The sequence below is a fragment of the Caenorhabditis elegans genome, chromosome II (genome assembly GCF_000002985.6).
Source record: "Caenorhabditis elegans chromosome II".
Lineage (NCBI taxonomy): Eukaryota > Metazoa > Nematoda > Chromadorea > Rhabditida > Rhabditidae > Caenorhabditis > Caenorhabditis elegans.
In genome coordinates, this window is record NC_003280.10 from 5625597 (window position 1) to 5639976 (window position 14380).

General features: G+C 35.5%; 5 protein-coding genes and 1 pseudogene across 10 annotated transcripts, besides 2 other annotated features; 2 read left to right on the forward strand and 4 right to left on the reverse strand.

Annotated features, from left to right (window-relative positions):
* Nucleotides 1-718: 718 nt before the first annotated feature.
* On the reverse strand, nt 719-2780 carry F59E12.15 (Protein kinase domain-containing protein). Its single transcript, NM_001393077.1, has 3 exons — nt 1121-2780; nt 982-1070; nt 719-938 (listed from the first exon to the last, which is right to left on the reverse strand). Exons 1-3 carry the CDS (start codon nt 1665-1667, stop codon nt 837-839), a joined length of 738 nt encoding a protein of 245 aa, NP_001380147.1. The 5' UTR covers nt 1668-2780; the 3' UTR covers nt 719-836.
* Nucleotides 837-5347, reverse strand: F59E12.16 (annotated as a pseudogene). The gene is made up of 8 exons: nt 5275-5347; nt 4531-4657; nt 4379-4481; nt 3225-3851; nt 2589-3153; nt 1121-2099; nt 982-1070; nt 837-938 (listed from the first exon to the last, which is right to left on the reverse strand). Coding segments are annotated over exons 1-8 (2665 nt in total).
* On the reverse strand, nt 1219-5355 carry F59E12.6 (the record flags this gene model as incomplete). 4 transcript variants are annotated; one of them, NM_001393078.1, is made up of 7 exons in its annotated part: nt 5275-5355; nt 4531-4657; nt 4379-4481; nt 3753-3851; nt 3225-3611; nt 2589-3153; nt 1219-2099 (listed from the first exon to the last, which is right to left on the reverse strand). In NM_001393078.1, exons 4-7 carry the CDS (start codon nt 3846-3848, stop codon nt 1648-1650), a joined length of 1500 nt encoding a protein of 499 aa, NP_001379688.1. In that variant the 5' UTR covers nt 3849-3851; nt 4379-4481; nt 4531-4657; nt 5275-5355. The 4 variants fall into 4 exon arrangements, 2 of the variants coding, with proteins under 2 accessions (NP_001379688.1, NP_001379689.1); NM_001393079.1 differs by having other exon boundaries at nt 1648-2099; nt 3225-4481; nt 5275-5351; another variant differs by lacking the exons at nt 1219-2099; nt 2589-3153; nt 3225-3611; nt 3753-3851 and having other exon boundaries at nt 4426-4481; nt 5275-5347.
* Nucleotides 4426-5347, reverse strand: an mRNA.
* Nucleotides 4426-5347, reverse strand: an mRNA.
* A 399-nt stretch (nt 5356-5754) lies between the features above and the next one.
* On the forward strand, nt 5755-7688 carry npl-4.1 (Nuclear protein localization protein 4 homolog 1). Of its 2 annotated transcripts, none has more exons than NM_062695.6 (5): nt 5755-5906; nt 5958-6323; nt 6386-6577; nt 6625-7357; nt 7448-7688. In NM_062695.6, the coding sequence occupies exons 1-5, from the start codon at nt 5763-5765 to the stop codon at nt 7600-7602; spliced, it is 1590 nt and encodes a 529-aa protein (NP_495096.1). In that variant the 5' UTR covers nt 5755-5762; the 3' UTR covers nt 7603-7688. The 2 variants fall into 2 exon arrangements, with proteins under 2 accessions (NP_495096.1, NP_001370453.1); NM_001383846.2 differs by having other exon boundaries at nt 5761-5906; nt 7454-7674.
* A 1243-nt stretch (nt 7689-8931) lies between these two features.
* F59E12.8 (PBPb domain-containing protein) lies at nt 8932-11330 on the reverse strand (the record flags this gene model as incomplete). The annotated part of the gene is made up of 8 exons (NM_001377803.1): nt 8932-9017; nt 9135-9294; nt 9344-9433; nt 9483-9599; nt 10031-10196; nt 10459-10598; nt 10905-10995; nt 11041-11330. 8 exons carry the CDS (start codon nt 11328-11330, stop codon nt 8932-8934), a joined length of 1140 nt encoding a protein of 379 aa, NP_001364714.1.
* Nucleotides 11331-12762: 1432 nt separating this feature from the next.
* Nucleotides 12763-14210, forward strand: F59E12.3 (Protein kinase domain-containing protein). The gene is made up of 6 exons (NM_062698.6): nt 12763-12969; nt 13021-13084; nt 13127-13513; nt 13613-13776; nt 13823-13980; nt 14025-14210. The coding sequence occupies exons 1-3, from the start codon at nt 12790-12792 to the stop codon at nt 13306-13308; spliced, it is 426 nt and encodes a 141-aa protein (NP_495099.2). The 5' UTR covers nt 12763-12789; the 3' UTR covers nt 13309-13513; nt 13613-13776; nt 13823-13980; nt 14025-14210.
* The last annotated feature ends 170 nt before the right edge of the window (nt 14211-14380 follow it).

The window sequence follows — 14380 nt, forward strand, 5'->3', positions numbered from 1 at the left end:
ACCGAGCTAACTCATTGTTGACAATTCAGCTTTCCTAAATTTCCTTTCTATTCGGATACAAAATTATTTCCTTGATCGGAGACTGAGGCACTCCAAAATGATTGAAGACTCTTTCATTTTTAGATTATTCGATTTCTTTTTGTTCAGCAAGCAGACATTTGGAGAATTTGGTCTGAAATTATAGAACTACTTAAAGGGATATAATTTTTTGCATAAAAACAATTTGTATCGAGACCGGATACCGTATTTTTGCTGTAAAAGTCGCAGAATTTCGCGTATGGGTAATATCCACTTTAATTTGTGACAGATCCGGTCTGCAGATTAACATATTAGATTTTTAATATTCAACAAAGAGCAAAATACATAAAATACAGAAAACCAAATCCTCCAAATACGCGTGGTGTCAGGCTGCCCCATATCAGCTTGATCTACAAAAAATGCGGGAATTTTCTCCCAGAAAAATGTGACGTCAGCACGCTCTTAACCATGCAAAATTGGTTGAGATGTCTGTATCTCAACTCCCGCATTTTTCGAAGATCAAACCAACATTGGACATTCTGACACCCAAATTTGGGCATTCTGACACCCTTTTTTGATTAACCGATACTGTTACTATTTAGTTAAAAATCAATGCCAATTCTCAGAACTCCCTCGTTGGATATGAAAAATGACTACTTTTGTCATTTTCAGTGTTTTTCGGTGTCGAATATCCTCAAATCTCATATTGCACAGCTTTATTCATTTGAAAGAAACATAATAAATAAAAAGGAGAACAAAGTTCATAATAAGTTCATTTAAAGTCCTGAAGTCCGAAAGAGAAGTTGAGTATCAAAAGATCAATGTTCGTGTACAATGACTTGCTTGAATAATTGGCGATCAAGACATAGATTTTTCCAATTTTTGGCCGCTCCCACCATTTTAACAGCTTGCCGGACTTTCTGAAAATTTATAATCAGTTATTGAATTCAGTTCCATACAAACCTTTTTATCCCTTTTACTTCCGTTCAAACTATGCCCGACGCGTTTCGCGACTGTGTGCAAACGACTGATGTCGTGACGCTCCGGATCGGCTGTAAATATAATTAACTTGAGTTTCCATCTACATTAAAAATGAACTAACCTCCACACCAACTTTTCGAAAAGTCAATCAATTGCGGGATAATGCCAAATGTTTGAATCGTAATTGTTTTGCCATCAATGTTGTATTCGATCCATCGTTTGGTTGTTGGAGCAATTAAAATATTCATCATATAGATGTCACCATGAACAAATTTCATCTTGTCGTTGGCAATCCTCATAGCCAGAACCAATTGAGCCATAATTGTGATACACCGTCTGTAGTCGCTGGTTCTCCAATCGGCCAAAACTGTTCCACCATAACCCATAAAAATCGCAAGATGGTTGACACATTCGGAATTCCGCATCATTTTAGCTGGAAGGTCGCTTATGACGATTGATCCGTGATATGGCAGAAAATTATGGCAACTTTTTGACAATTTGCCAATCTTCTGCGTGATCAAAAGTTCGTCGTGGAGTACCGAAATCGACTGTGGGTGAATACCTGTCACCTTCATAACAACCTCCTTGTCTTCCCACACCACCAAATAGGCTGTTCCACTGGCTCCATACCCTAAGAACTTCTTGATTTCACTTTTGCACTTTTGCATCACTCCAAGGCACGATAGTTTTGGCCTCCGTTTTACGGATCAGTTTCCGTTTCTTGAAGAATCCTCCTAAAAATCGCCGACGTCGGAACCGTTGGAAGCGTGGCAAGGAGTGCGTGGAGATGGTATCATTTTCGTTTCCCACTACATCACACTTGGGAGGGCATCCGATGCCGAAATTGGGATCCAAAGCAAAATCATCAATGACAGGTTCTTCCATAATCGATACAGCAGGTGTAGATTGCGGATTACGTCGAATTACCATCATGTCATCAGACATATCGTCATAGTCTCCGTCCATTTTGGCGTAAACCAATAAGCACGCTGAAGCCGTCTTACTGGATCCTGTTCCAAATGATTGAGCCGCAACATCCTCCCATCGAACATTGGATACCCTATCATCATCAAATTTTGACCACCGACTGCTTTCATTTTCTGAAAATTTTTGTGTAAAGCGTTATTTAATTTAGAATGAGTTTCAGTTGAAAACTATCAATTTTTGGCAATATTAGATGAAACGTTTTCTAAAATATTATGAAAATTAGAGGTGGGCGGCAAACGATTTTTTCCGGCAAATCGGCAAATTGCCGGAATTGAAATTTCCAACAAATCGGCAAATTGCCGGAATTGAAATTTCCAGCAAATCGGCAAATTGCCGGAATTGAAATTTGCGGCAAATCGGCAAATTTCCGGAATTGAAATTTCCGGCAAATCGGCAAAATCTCGGAATAGAAAATTCCGGCAAATCGGCAAAATCTGGGAATTGAAATTTCCGGCAAATCGGCAAAATCTGGGAATTGAAATTTCCGGCAAATCGGCAAATTGCCGGAATTGAAATTTCCGGCAAATCGACAAATTGCCGGAATTGAAATTTCCGGCAAATCGACAAATTGCCGGAATTGAAACGTGCCTTAGTTTACTTACGAAGAACAAAACTGTAGAAGTGGCCTTCTTTAGCTGAGGAACCAACATGAACGATGAGTCCAGTCAACTTGTAATAACAACTTGAATTGGCATTTGGTTGGGTTGGAAACTTTTTGGTTCGAAACTTTTGGAAACTTTGGTTGGAAACTTTTTGGTTCGAAACTTTTGGAAACTTTGGTTGGAAACTTTTGGGGAATTCCATCCTCTCGTTCGATTTGGTTCTGTCTTCCATTGCTCGATCAAATTGCACGAACACCATATCAACTGAATTCGACGTGAAATGCTCAAAAAAATGTTCCACTGAAGCACGAAAATTTCCAACTTGAGCATTCACAGTCACTCCTAACGAGTCATTGTGTCTGAATGAAGGGAAGATGCGATCGAACATCTTCTTTTGATTGATATACAACTGTCTTTCCTCTTCACTGTGATTGTTCTCGTGATTCACATGATAATCCATTGCATCATCTATAGCAATTTCCAACCATTGACTAATAGTTGTGAATAGTTCACAAACATCTTGCTGGTGGTCGATGATTGGAGAGGCGGACATTTTTTCCAGAACCTGTAAATATAGTTGAATTATTTAAAAACCACAGAAACTCAGTTTTTGTAGTAGAAAAAACAATTACTCACCTGTAACAACGCAATAACCTCAATTGGTCTTGAAGTTGACCTCGCAGATTTCAGTTCGCGGAATGTTCCAACTATGGTGTATAGAAGCTCAGCATGCTTCAGATTCTTCTTGTTGTATTGAAGTGCGTAGTTAAGATATTCCATTGAAGTGAAATTTAGCAACACCGATTCAAGTTGAGGTACACGGATCAATAGTTGCACAATGCAGGATAACCAACATGACGAACTGCTATTGAATATCCCGACAGAAGACTCAGATTGAGCCAAAGTGTCAGACTCAGGACTCATCGATACACTCGGAGACACTATGACAGCACGTTCGTTCCATTTAACATTGAGCATATCCAACAAAAATTGTCTCCGTGTTGGTTGATGATTGAACAGGTTCTAAAAAATAATATAGAAAAACGGTCTCTTAATTTCAAAAAAACTAAATCAAATAATGTGATAGACTCTCTCAATTGAAATAGATAAAATTGAGAGAGACCGTGGCTATTACATTTGTAAATTAATTTTCTTAAACTCTACTTCTATCTCCAGTGAGCCATACTCGTGAATTGATCGCATTGAATTCTTCTCTTCAATATCACCTTGTCCAATAATTACATCGTCTCGTGAGCACATCTTCTATTAAACAAAATTAGCACTAGGCTAGTTCTCTTCTAAAGTGAGAAATGAGAAGAAATGTGAGTTGTAGAGACGTGTATAATAAAATCCATAAAAATTAAAAATATTGTGAGTTCTTCTGAGATTACGTGAAGGCCGAATAAGAGGTGACGGTGATAATCACAAGAATTTAAAAATAATTTTTCCATAGAACGAATATATAATTGCGTAAATGGTCGTGGTTGCTCAGAATCTCGAGAGACTGTGGCAAATTGTCGAAGTTTTGGCATTTTGCCAAAATTTGGTAAATTGCCAAATCATCGAAAATGTATATTTTCAAAGTGATTTCGAGCAGTTTTGGAAACTTTTACTATAATATTTGAGCACTTGAGAAACCGATTTCAACTATTTCCATACCGTGGAAAAATTATGTTTTAAGTTTTGGCATTCTGCCAAAGTTTTGACATTTTGCCAAAATTTGGTAAATTGCCAATTAGTTCAAGGTGTGTACTTTTAAAGTGATTTTGAACAGTTTTGGAAACTATTACTGTGATATTTTAGCACTTTAGGAACTGATTTTAACTATTTCAATACTGTATAATAATTCTTTCGACAACATTCTCATCGGGCCACATGCGATCACGGAAGAATCTGAAATTAAAAGATAAATAGAAAACAATTTGAGATTATTAAATATTACCTCTCGGTGAGATCTGGAAAAGCTTGATCGTAGAGAGTCAAAATTTCCGGCACATTTTGTTCGTCAACCATGCGGGAAAAGTAGACCAGGTAGTCGGCGACCTCATTTGGAACTCCATCCTCATCGGCTGAAGCTGTTAAAAATTAAGAAATGAGATAAGTTTGTGTTGTTAACAAGCACCTAAATAACTACCATAAATATGTTTATAGAATTACTCTATTGATTGATTATCAATTTTTCTTTTGAAAAGATTTCACAATGCACGATCATTGATCCTCTGATACTCAACTTCTCTCTCGGGCTTTTAAATGATTAACTTCTTATGAACTCTTATGAACACCTTTTCATTTATTATTTCTTTCAAATGAATAAAGCTGTGATTCATTTAATCTGAGATTTGAGGATATTCGACACCGAAAAACACTGAAAATGACAAAAGTAGTCATTTTCATATACAATGAGGGAGTTCTGAGAATTGGCATTGATTCTTCACTGTAACAGTATTTGGAAAATTTGGTTTTTCTGAATTTTATGTATTTTGCTCATGGAATGTTAATCTGCAGTTTTTATGCAAAATTATTTCAGACCAAATTCTCCAAATGTCTGTTTGCCGAATTAAAATAAATCGGTTAATCAAAAAAGGACCGAGTCTTCAGTCTTTTCGAACTGTTTCAAATTTTAACATTTTTCAACTCATTTTACTCTTATTCATCAATTCTGAAAAATAGCATTCTGTGAACTTACAAGAAAAGGTGTTGGTGCGACGACGATCAGAGTGATCTTCAGTGGATAAATCGAATTCCACGCGTCGAGACATTACTGAAAGAAGGTTTTTATATTGATATTATTTAAATGTCAAACTAAATTCGAAAAGGTACGCTAAAATTAAGAGAAAACATTTTTTTAATTGTAAAATTTGATGAAAGGAATTGGAAAATGTGATGGAAAAAAGAAAATTGCAAGCGTTGCATGGGATTTCGCAAGAGTGCCGCACGGTTTTTTGTGTACGCATTTGCTCGTCATTCATGTTGTCTAGGCAGTTTTGATGACATTTTTTATTCTAAAAACAAAATGTTTTATTTCATTTGCTGTTTAATGTTTGAATATGTATGGAAACTAATTTGATACCCTTTCCGCTGCATTATTTTTGCAAAATCTCAAAATTATATATCTTCAATTCACTACCTAGAAGGCATATCTTCCTGCATTTAAAAATCTATTTTATTTCAGATATGGTACTTGAAGTCCCTCAAACTGAGCGTGTCAACGACGTTGATGTTTTTTTAAGCACGCAAGATGGTCAAATTCAGCGTCCAAAAGGGCCCAACTGTCGGCATCCTGTACGTCAAAAGTGCACTAATTGTTTGCCTGTTGATGTAAGTGATATTTTCTGTTGTTTTCATAGAAACTAATATCAATATTTACAGCCATTCGATGAAGAATATTTGAAAGAAAAAGATATCAAGCATATGAGCTTCCATGCACATGTTCGCAAGCTCCTTGGATCCCAGGGGAAGGGCACGACTCTCAAAAAACCGCTGGAAAACTTTCGATGTTCATTAAAACCCAACTGTGATGCTCACAAGCCGTTCCCGAAAGGAATTTGCACTAAATGCAAACCACAGGTTGTAACATTGAATCGTCAAAAGTTTCGTCATGTTGATAACATTCAAATTGAAAATCAAGAGCTTGTAAATCAGTTTTTGGATTATTGGAGACTATCGGGCCATCAGCGTGTTGGATTTTTAATTGGACAGTATCAGCCTCACCTTGAAGTTCCACTAGGAATCAAGGTAAGTTCAGTACTTCATCACTCATTTCTTGAGACGAGTTATTTCATTGCTCATACTTTCAGGCTACAGTGGCTGCAATTTATGAACCTCCACAACACTGCCGTGAAGATGGAATTGAGTTTTTGGAGGATAAAAATCAAAAAACTATTGACAATTTGCTGGAAATGCTTGGCTTGCAACGTGTTGGATGGATCTTCACAGATTGTTGGACAGCTAATAGTGCTGAAGGAACTGTACATTATACACGGCACAAGGTGAGAACAATCTCGAAGAGAAGCCCAAAAAACGAATAATTTTTCAGGATTCCTTCTTCCTATCAGCTGAGGAATGCATCACCGCAGCAATGCTTCAAAATCAACATCCAAACATCACAGAGTACTCGATGGATCGTCACTATGGATCCAAATTTGTGACCGTTGTTGCATCTGGTGATGAATCGATGCATGTTAATTTCCACGGATATCAAGTTTCAAATCAATGTGCGGCCATGGTTGAAGCTGATATTCTCTGTCCAACACTGTACACTCCTGAATTGGCTTATGTTCGAGAGACACCATTATCCGAAGAACATTATATAACTGATGTTCAATTTTCGATGAAAAATGAATACGGAGCCGAGGTTATGAAAAACGGACGACCACTTCCAGTTGAATATTTGCTGGTGGATGTTCCTGCTGGAATGCCAAAAGAGCCTCACTACACGTTCCACGTTGGCACATCTAATAAATCGAAGAGTGCCAAATTTAATGTTGAAAATCGACAAGCAATTGGACAACTTCAAGGAGGTGCAAATTTGATTCAATATTCATCCGAATTCTCTAAAAATCAATTTTTGGAACAGGCTACAAACTTCCACTTTTTGCTCTATTTAGTAACCAATGACCAAGTGCAGATTTCTGATGAATGGATGAAACGATTGTGTGATGCAGTTAAAGCTCAGGACAGAGGAACTGCAATGGAATGGGCTCAGGAATGTGAAGATTGGCATCAGTTGATGGCTTTAGCGCATGCTAATGGAGGAAGCGGCAATGACGGTAAGCTATTATTTTAGTGTGATTAACAACAATTTTGAAAATGATTGCTTCTCCGATTTTACAAAGAATATTTTAATCGATTTCTCATAGTTTCAGATATTCCTGTCATTCCAAATGGTGATCCTTTCTCCGGATCAAGCAGTGGTGGATCAGGAGGAGCTGTGTGGAACTGTGGACACTGTACATTCCAAAATGAAGCAGCAAGACAGGATTGCTCGATGTGTGGATTGCCAGCTGCCGATTAAAAATTCATTTTTCTGCTTTTCTACTAGTGTATTTCTACTGGTATGCTCTGTAAAGTCACCCACAAATGAATTCTTTTCTCCATATTTTTCATGAAGACAAATTAAGAATTAATTCTAAAACAAAAGCAAAGCTTCAGGAGAAATTGAAAAAACGTTAAATACAATTTATGAAATGTTTTCCATTCGTAGAAAGCTATCCATTTTCCATTTTCAATCTTTTTGAATTATCCAGTCTCGTTCGAAGTGCGCATTCAAAATTGTGACGTCTGGCCAACTCACCAGAGATCAGAAAGTATGATTTTGTTTCAAACTTTGAAGTTTTGTATTCTTTATTTTTAAAAACAAAATTTCAAAAGACAAATCTGAACAATTTTTTCTAGAAAGTTGAATTCATTAAAAGTGCAAAGAACAGAGTGGGCGTGGCCAAACGAGACTCCGAATTCCGCTTAGCAGTTTGCAGTGTGATTTCAGTTTCGATCGAAGTTTTGCAGCTTTTTATTCTGAAAATGGATTTTTCTTAAATAAGTGAATTAGTAAATCCAAATTATCCGAAAAATAACGATATTTGTATTCGAACAATATAAGAATTCGAACAAACGATAGTGCTATAGTTTTTTTTTCAAAAATGGTAAAAACTCGGTAAATGTCTCTCAATAAATGTTTTTACTGTCGATAAAATGTTTTTGAAACGTGTTATTATGATGTTTGTTCACTTTTGCATATATGCCTATAGGAGTGGTTTTTAACCATTCCGGCGCTACTCAACCTTTAATATTATGAATACGAAAGCTGTTTTTCAGTTTGTTCTTGATCTGATCAATACGGAAATTTTTAGTTTAAAAGTTCCAAAATTTGGAGAATTGGGCTTTTCGAAAAACTTAGAGATCCTTGCTAAAATAGTTAAAACTTGAAATTAAAATATAAACACATAGAAAATACTGTTTTCCCGGTCTACTTCCAAAAGTATTATTGGGAAAACTGAGTATTGCTCGTCAGGAGGAGCTGCATTCCAAAATGAAGCAGAAAGACAAGATTACTCGATGTGTGGATTGGCAGCTGCCGATTAAAAACTATCATCTCAAAAAGTGTATTTATTGAATGTGATTATTCTACTTGGTTTCTGTAAATTTCTATTCATTTTCCCGCTTTTCTACTAGTGTATTTCTGCTGGTATGCTTTGTAAAGTCACCCACAAATGAATTCTTTTCTCCATATTTTTCATGAAAACAAATTAAGAATTAATTCTAAAACAAAAGCAAAGCTTTAGGAGAAATTGAAAAAAATTGAAAAAAAAAACAATTTAAAAAACCGTTTTTCATTTGTAGAAAGCTATCCATTTTCCATTTTCAAACTTTTTGAATTATCCAGTCTCGTTTGAAGTGTGCTATCAATATTGTGACGTTTGGTCAACTCAGCTGAAAAGTATGAGCCATAAGACGATGAAACATTGATTGGGAAAAAGAAAATTTTACCGTAGTCTAAGTTAAGAGTACGGTAAAACACAACGATATGAGTTAGAAAATCTGTTTTACCGATCACAAGTTCCGCAATAAGAAATAATGTTGAAACGAATGCACCGAGAAGATGAATCAAAAATATTGAAGAAAGTTGGTTCAGAGAGAACGAAGATTTTGACGGTTTTCCAGTTAGTGTCAATTCTGGATAGGCTGGTGTGTAATGATTATCGATTCTCTGAAAATTGTTGATTTAAAATTTCGAAAAATAATTCCCCAGTCTGTACACTAAATGCTGGAAGAACTTTAATGATCATTTCGTTCAATTCGTCAAGATATGGAAACGTTGGGCGCACAATATAAGCGGCTGGGCAGACCTGAAAATACTCAAAAATACAAAAAGTTGATCCGGAATTCTCAAAAAACCGGAAAGTCTCTAATAAGCCATATATCTGAATGAAATAATTCTTGAGTCCAAATGGAGAATTTTGAGGAGATTCGTTGAGCTGGATACCATCCAAATCCGACCAATGGTATTTTTCTCTGAAATTATGCTGTGATGAAACGTATTACCCAGACGCAAAATTTTGAGATATTTGCGCTAAAAATACAATACCTGGTCTCGCCTCGGAAAGTTTTTGTGAAATGCGGTAAGGTGTGCGCCTTTGAAGAGTACGGTAATTTCAAATTTTAATTGCCGAGCAATTTTCATCGATTTTTCATAGTTATTTGATAGAACATATTTTTATAAATAAAAAAACTTTAATAGACTATAGGAGCATATAAATTTTAACCTGAGAAAAAATCTACGAAAGTTCCGCAAAAACGAAAATTCCAAATTACAGTACTCTTTGAAGGCGCACGCCATTTTGCATTTAATAAAAATTCGTCATGGCGAGACCAGGTACCGTATTTTTGGCAAAAAAAATCACAAAATTTCGCGTCTGGACAAAAAGACAGTAGTATGAACAAACTGATGAAACAAATTCTCGATCGTTGAGTTGCATTAAATCTCCATATTCCGGAGGATGTTTGGATAGAATTTCAGAAAATATTGCATTACATTTGGATGTTGTTATCTCATGTGGACATTCTGGAATACGGTCGGCAGATGGTGTGAACAGACGATAGTTTCCTTTTCTGAAATATTTGCACTATTTTTATAAATTAAATTATAATATGAAACACAGTGGTACTGTAGGAGTACTGTAGTTTTATGGGAAAATCAGTCTAAAACTGTCCAAGGAGTTTCGAAAGGGGATTATGGAAAGTTTAAGTGTACTGTGTAATAGGAGTACTGTAAGAACACTAGGTGTTACTGTAGTCTCAGATAAAAACTTTTTTTTGCTATATTTATACTAATACGATGAATTTAAAGATGATTGATTATACAAAATCCTACCTGAGGTGATCAATAAATCCATAAAAATTATCAAATGGAACTTGTCTTTTGTCAGAAACAACCATCATTCCACTTAACTCTGATGTGTAAAAATCGATAAAAACGTGAAACCAAGCAAGTAACCATATTGTAGAAAACAGCTGAATATTTATATATTTTTAGATATTTTGAAATCATTGGAAATTCAGCAAAATGTCCAAGATGTGGGTGGAGCAAAGGTTTGAGATTTGTCTTGATTTTTATAACTCATATTGTTAAATATGTAGGTTCTCTGTTATACTTTACGATTTTCACAATAAGCTTTGAAATAACCATTTTTCGAAAATGCTCCAAAATAAGCCCCACCCACTTCTTGATGGTTATTCCCATCTGACAAGTTTCCTTTCAAGTGTGGTATCGAACTTTGAACTATTAATTTTTCATGTTTCCTAGGTTTCCCAATTTACATGAAATGCGAAGAATGTCGACTTTTTTGCCACTCGAATTTCCAAATTGAAAGTGCTCAATAAAACTTGGAATATGCTGTTTTGAATACATCTGCAATATTTTAATCATAAAGTTTTCTTTCTTTTGTAAACTTACTCATAAGAGCTTTCAGTTTCCTTGGTTGATTTGAATTCAACAAATCTTAATATGAAGAATACAATTGCAACAACTAAAACTGTCAAACTGAGAAGAAGCCAGACAGTTGTAGAGAACGGATGAAATAGAAAAACAACGTCGACTGATTTTTGAGGATCAGTTATTAGATATACTTGATTCACTTCAAATTGAGTTGGATAAGTGAATGTAAGAACATTTGCACGGTCAGCAGTCATTCGGAACCTACCACAAGCCATATCAATTCTTCCTTTTTGAATGTCACCCAACATTCCTGAAAGATTTAGTACACATTTATATAATATATTGAAGAATAATATTAATAGTCCACAATTTTCTGAAATTCAGAAATGTTTAGAAAAATAATTGAGCAAGAATAAAACAATAAACTTTTAAAACAAGATTTTCCAGATTTTTTTTTCTATTTGAAGGGTATACTGCTCTCAAACATTTGGCAGCAAAAATGCCACTCAATTTTAAGAAGCATTATAAAAACCAGAAGCATTGTTTTCATGAAAAATTAAAAGATGGTACCTGTTGCAGTTCCATTTGCAAGAATATGTCCAATTTGATTTTTATAATGAATGAATTCGTAACTCCATTTTAAAGCTTTCAGCAAGGTCTCACATTGCTCGACTTCTAGACCAACGTGGTGTCCAATTTTGAATGTTGATCCTGTTTTTATAAATACTCTGTTTTATTCCTTTATGAGTTTTAAGGTAACTTACATGAATAAATTTTAGATTTATCTAACTACAGAATTCAACTCATTTTTGGCAGTAAAACTTTTATTGCGAAAAAAAAAGGATTTTTGTTTAAAACAACCAAAATAAATCGAAAACTGCTCCTACAGTAATCCTACATCTCCTATTATCCGTATAGTTGTCAACAACAATTTAATTTAGAAAACAGCTAAAAGTTCTGAATCTTTTCTAAATACCTTTATTATTCAGAGATGAATCGATGCCAATTCTCAGATGTGGCCGAACTCCGCTCATTGAATATGAAAAATGACTTTTACCACTTTGTTTTTGTGCTTTTCGGTGTAGAATATCGTCAAATCTCATATTACTCGATGCATCACTTTATTAAGAGAAAGGAAATAAAAACACGAAAAACAGAGAACGGACTCTCTCAATGTCATATAAATGAAATTGTAATTGGGCCCCAACTATAACATTTTTATATTTTCATAGAATTTCCTCCATCTTGTACTGATTTTTGTCGGAATAAACCTGAAAATTAAAAAAAAATTTCTTAAACTTTTCTTGCAAAAAATATTGCAAGAAATGGAAGCAAGAAATTTCTTGCAAACGTGCACGTGCATGCAAGAAATGCAAGAAACAAGAAACAGGAAATTTGCATCCCTGCTCCGGATCGCGCATAGTTGATTACTTGATAATATAATAATACCACATATTAGCTTGAAAACTTTTTCTACACTGCTTTATCAAAACCGACGGAGATATTACCGAAAAACATGTTTAGTCACAAACATCTGTAGACCAATTTCTAACATTATCATTGCCATATATGTTTTCATTTTCCAGAAAACAGCACTTTTGCAAAGGTTTCTTCATTCAAACCAAAATAGTTTTTTAAATCACAAATGGAAACGTGTGGTCACATTTTTATTAGTTTAGTTGTTTTTTCGAAATAAAAACAAACACGTTTTTGTACTCAAGTTAGTCAGTCTTTAATTTCTCAATTATTAGACGAAAATCAGACGAAATGGAAACTTCTACGACTCCGTTTTTAGCCGGTGGAACTGAACTGACAACAAGTATCTCAACCTACACGATAAATGAAAAGATAGCCGAAGGATCGTTCGGCGCAATTTTCAAAGTCACTGAAAAGTCAACCGGTACGCGGCTGGTCTTAAAAGCAGAACTACCAGGTTCTCCATCAAATGTGAGTTTTCGCAAAAGCGCCAAAGTTTTTAAATTTTATTCATAAGTTTAGGATCTTCGAATAGAGTTGGTTACTATGCTAAGAGTGTTTCGAAGTTACGTTCCGGAAGTGACAGGTATGTAGTACATTTCTATTTTGAGAAAGTTTTTTTTTTCAGATAAAGGTGTATTCAATGGAACGAAATTCTTGATAATGCCTTTGTTCGGGAAATCACTCGAAGACATTATTGGTGCTCTCCCAGGCAATAAATGTTCATTATCGACTGCCATTGGGTCGCTCTACCAATGCCTTGAAGCCATAGAGTTGTCCATTGGTCCCACTATCTGCACCGGGATCTGAAACCCGGGAATTTTTGTGTGGGTAGTGGAAAAGACATTCGACGTATTTTTTTGGTGGATTTTGGAATGAGTCGTCGATACTGTGGTCAAGATAATGTAATCTATCAGCCCCGAACAAGATGCCAATTTCGGGGTACCCCCGTTTATGCGCCCAGGGCATCCCACAATCGAGCTGAACACAACCGAAAGAGTGATCTGGAAAGCTGGTAAGTGGGAACAAAGGGGCGGTGTTGAGCTACTAGTGGTATAACAGGGGTTCATTCTTGAATCAACAGATTTGCACACAAAAAAATGTATTTTTCTAGGGGCTACATGATGATAGAGATGACAACCGGAAAGCTACCATGGTCGAATTTGAATGTGGAAAAAGAACTAGATGAGATCGGAGAAATGAAGAGTAATTATTGGAAAGACCATATCTCTCAAAAATGTTGCATGATTGCCCAAAAGAATATAAGGAAATATTAGAGTGAGTCTTAAAACTCTATTTATTTTTATTTTTAAATTATCTTCAGGTATATCGATGGACTAAGCTTCTTTGAGGAGCCAAACTATCGTTACATATATGATGCATTGAGGCGAGTAATGAAGAGATGCCGTCTGAAGGAATTTCCTTTTGATTGGGAGCCGGCTTCTAAGAAGCGCTTCACTCTCAAATCACTTTGGCCTCGTTGTAAGTTATTTCCTATTTCGCAAAAGTTGATATTCAATTTCCAGAACTCGTCTTCCTTGATATCAACTTGTGGTTTCAACTTGTTGTTCATCAAGTCACTTTCAACCATTACATCAAGTTATTTCTATCAACTCTACACTACTCCATATGGTCTCTGTCAATTATCCAACACTTATGTATTTAATCGTTTTCTCGTATGTTTTTTATGAATAAAGTTTCGTGATTCAAATTCTCAGCTTTTGACAGAAACCTTAAATAAGCCTGTGAAAACACAAAGAACCACAGGAATTGTAATTCATTCTTTGCCCGAGAGGAGTATATGACCGAGAATCTCAAAACACTTATTTGTGCGCGACTTCAAATTAGATGAACAAAGAGGTTGATGTTCGGAACTTTTATC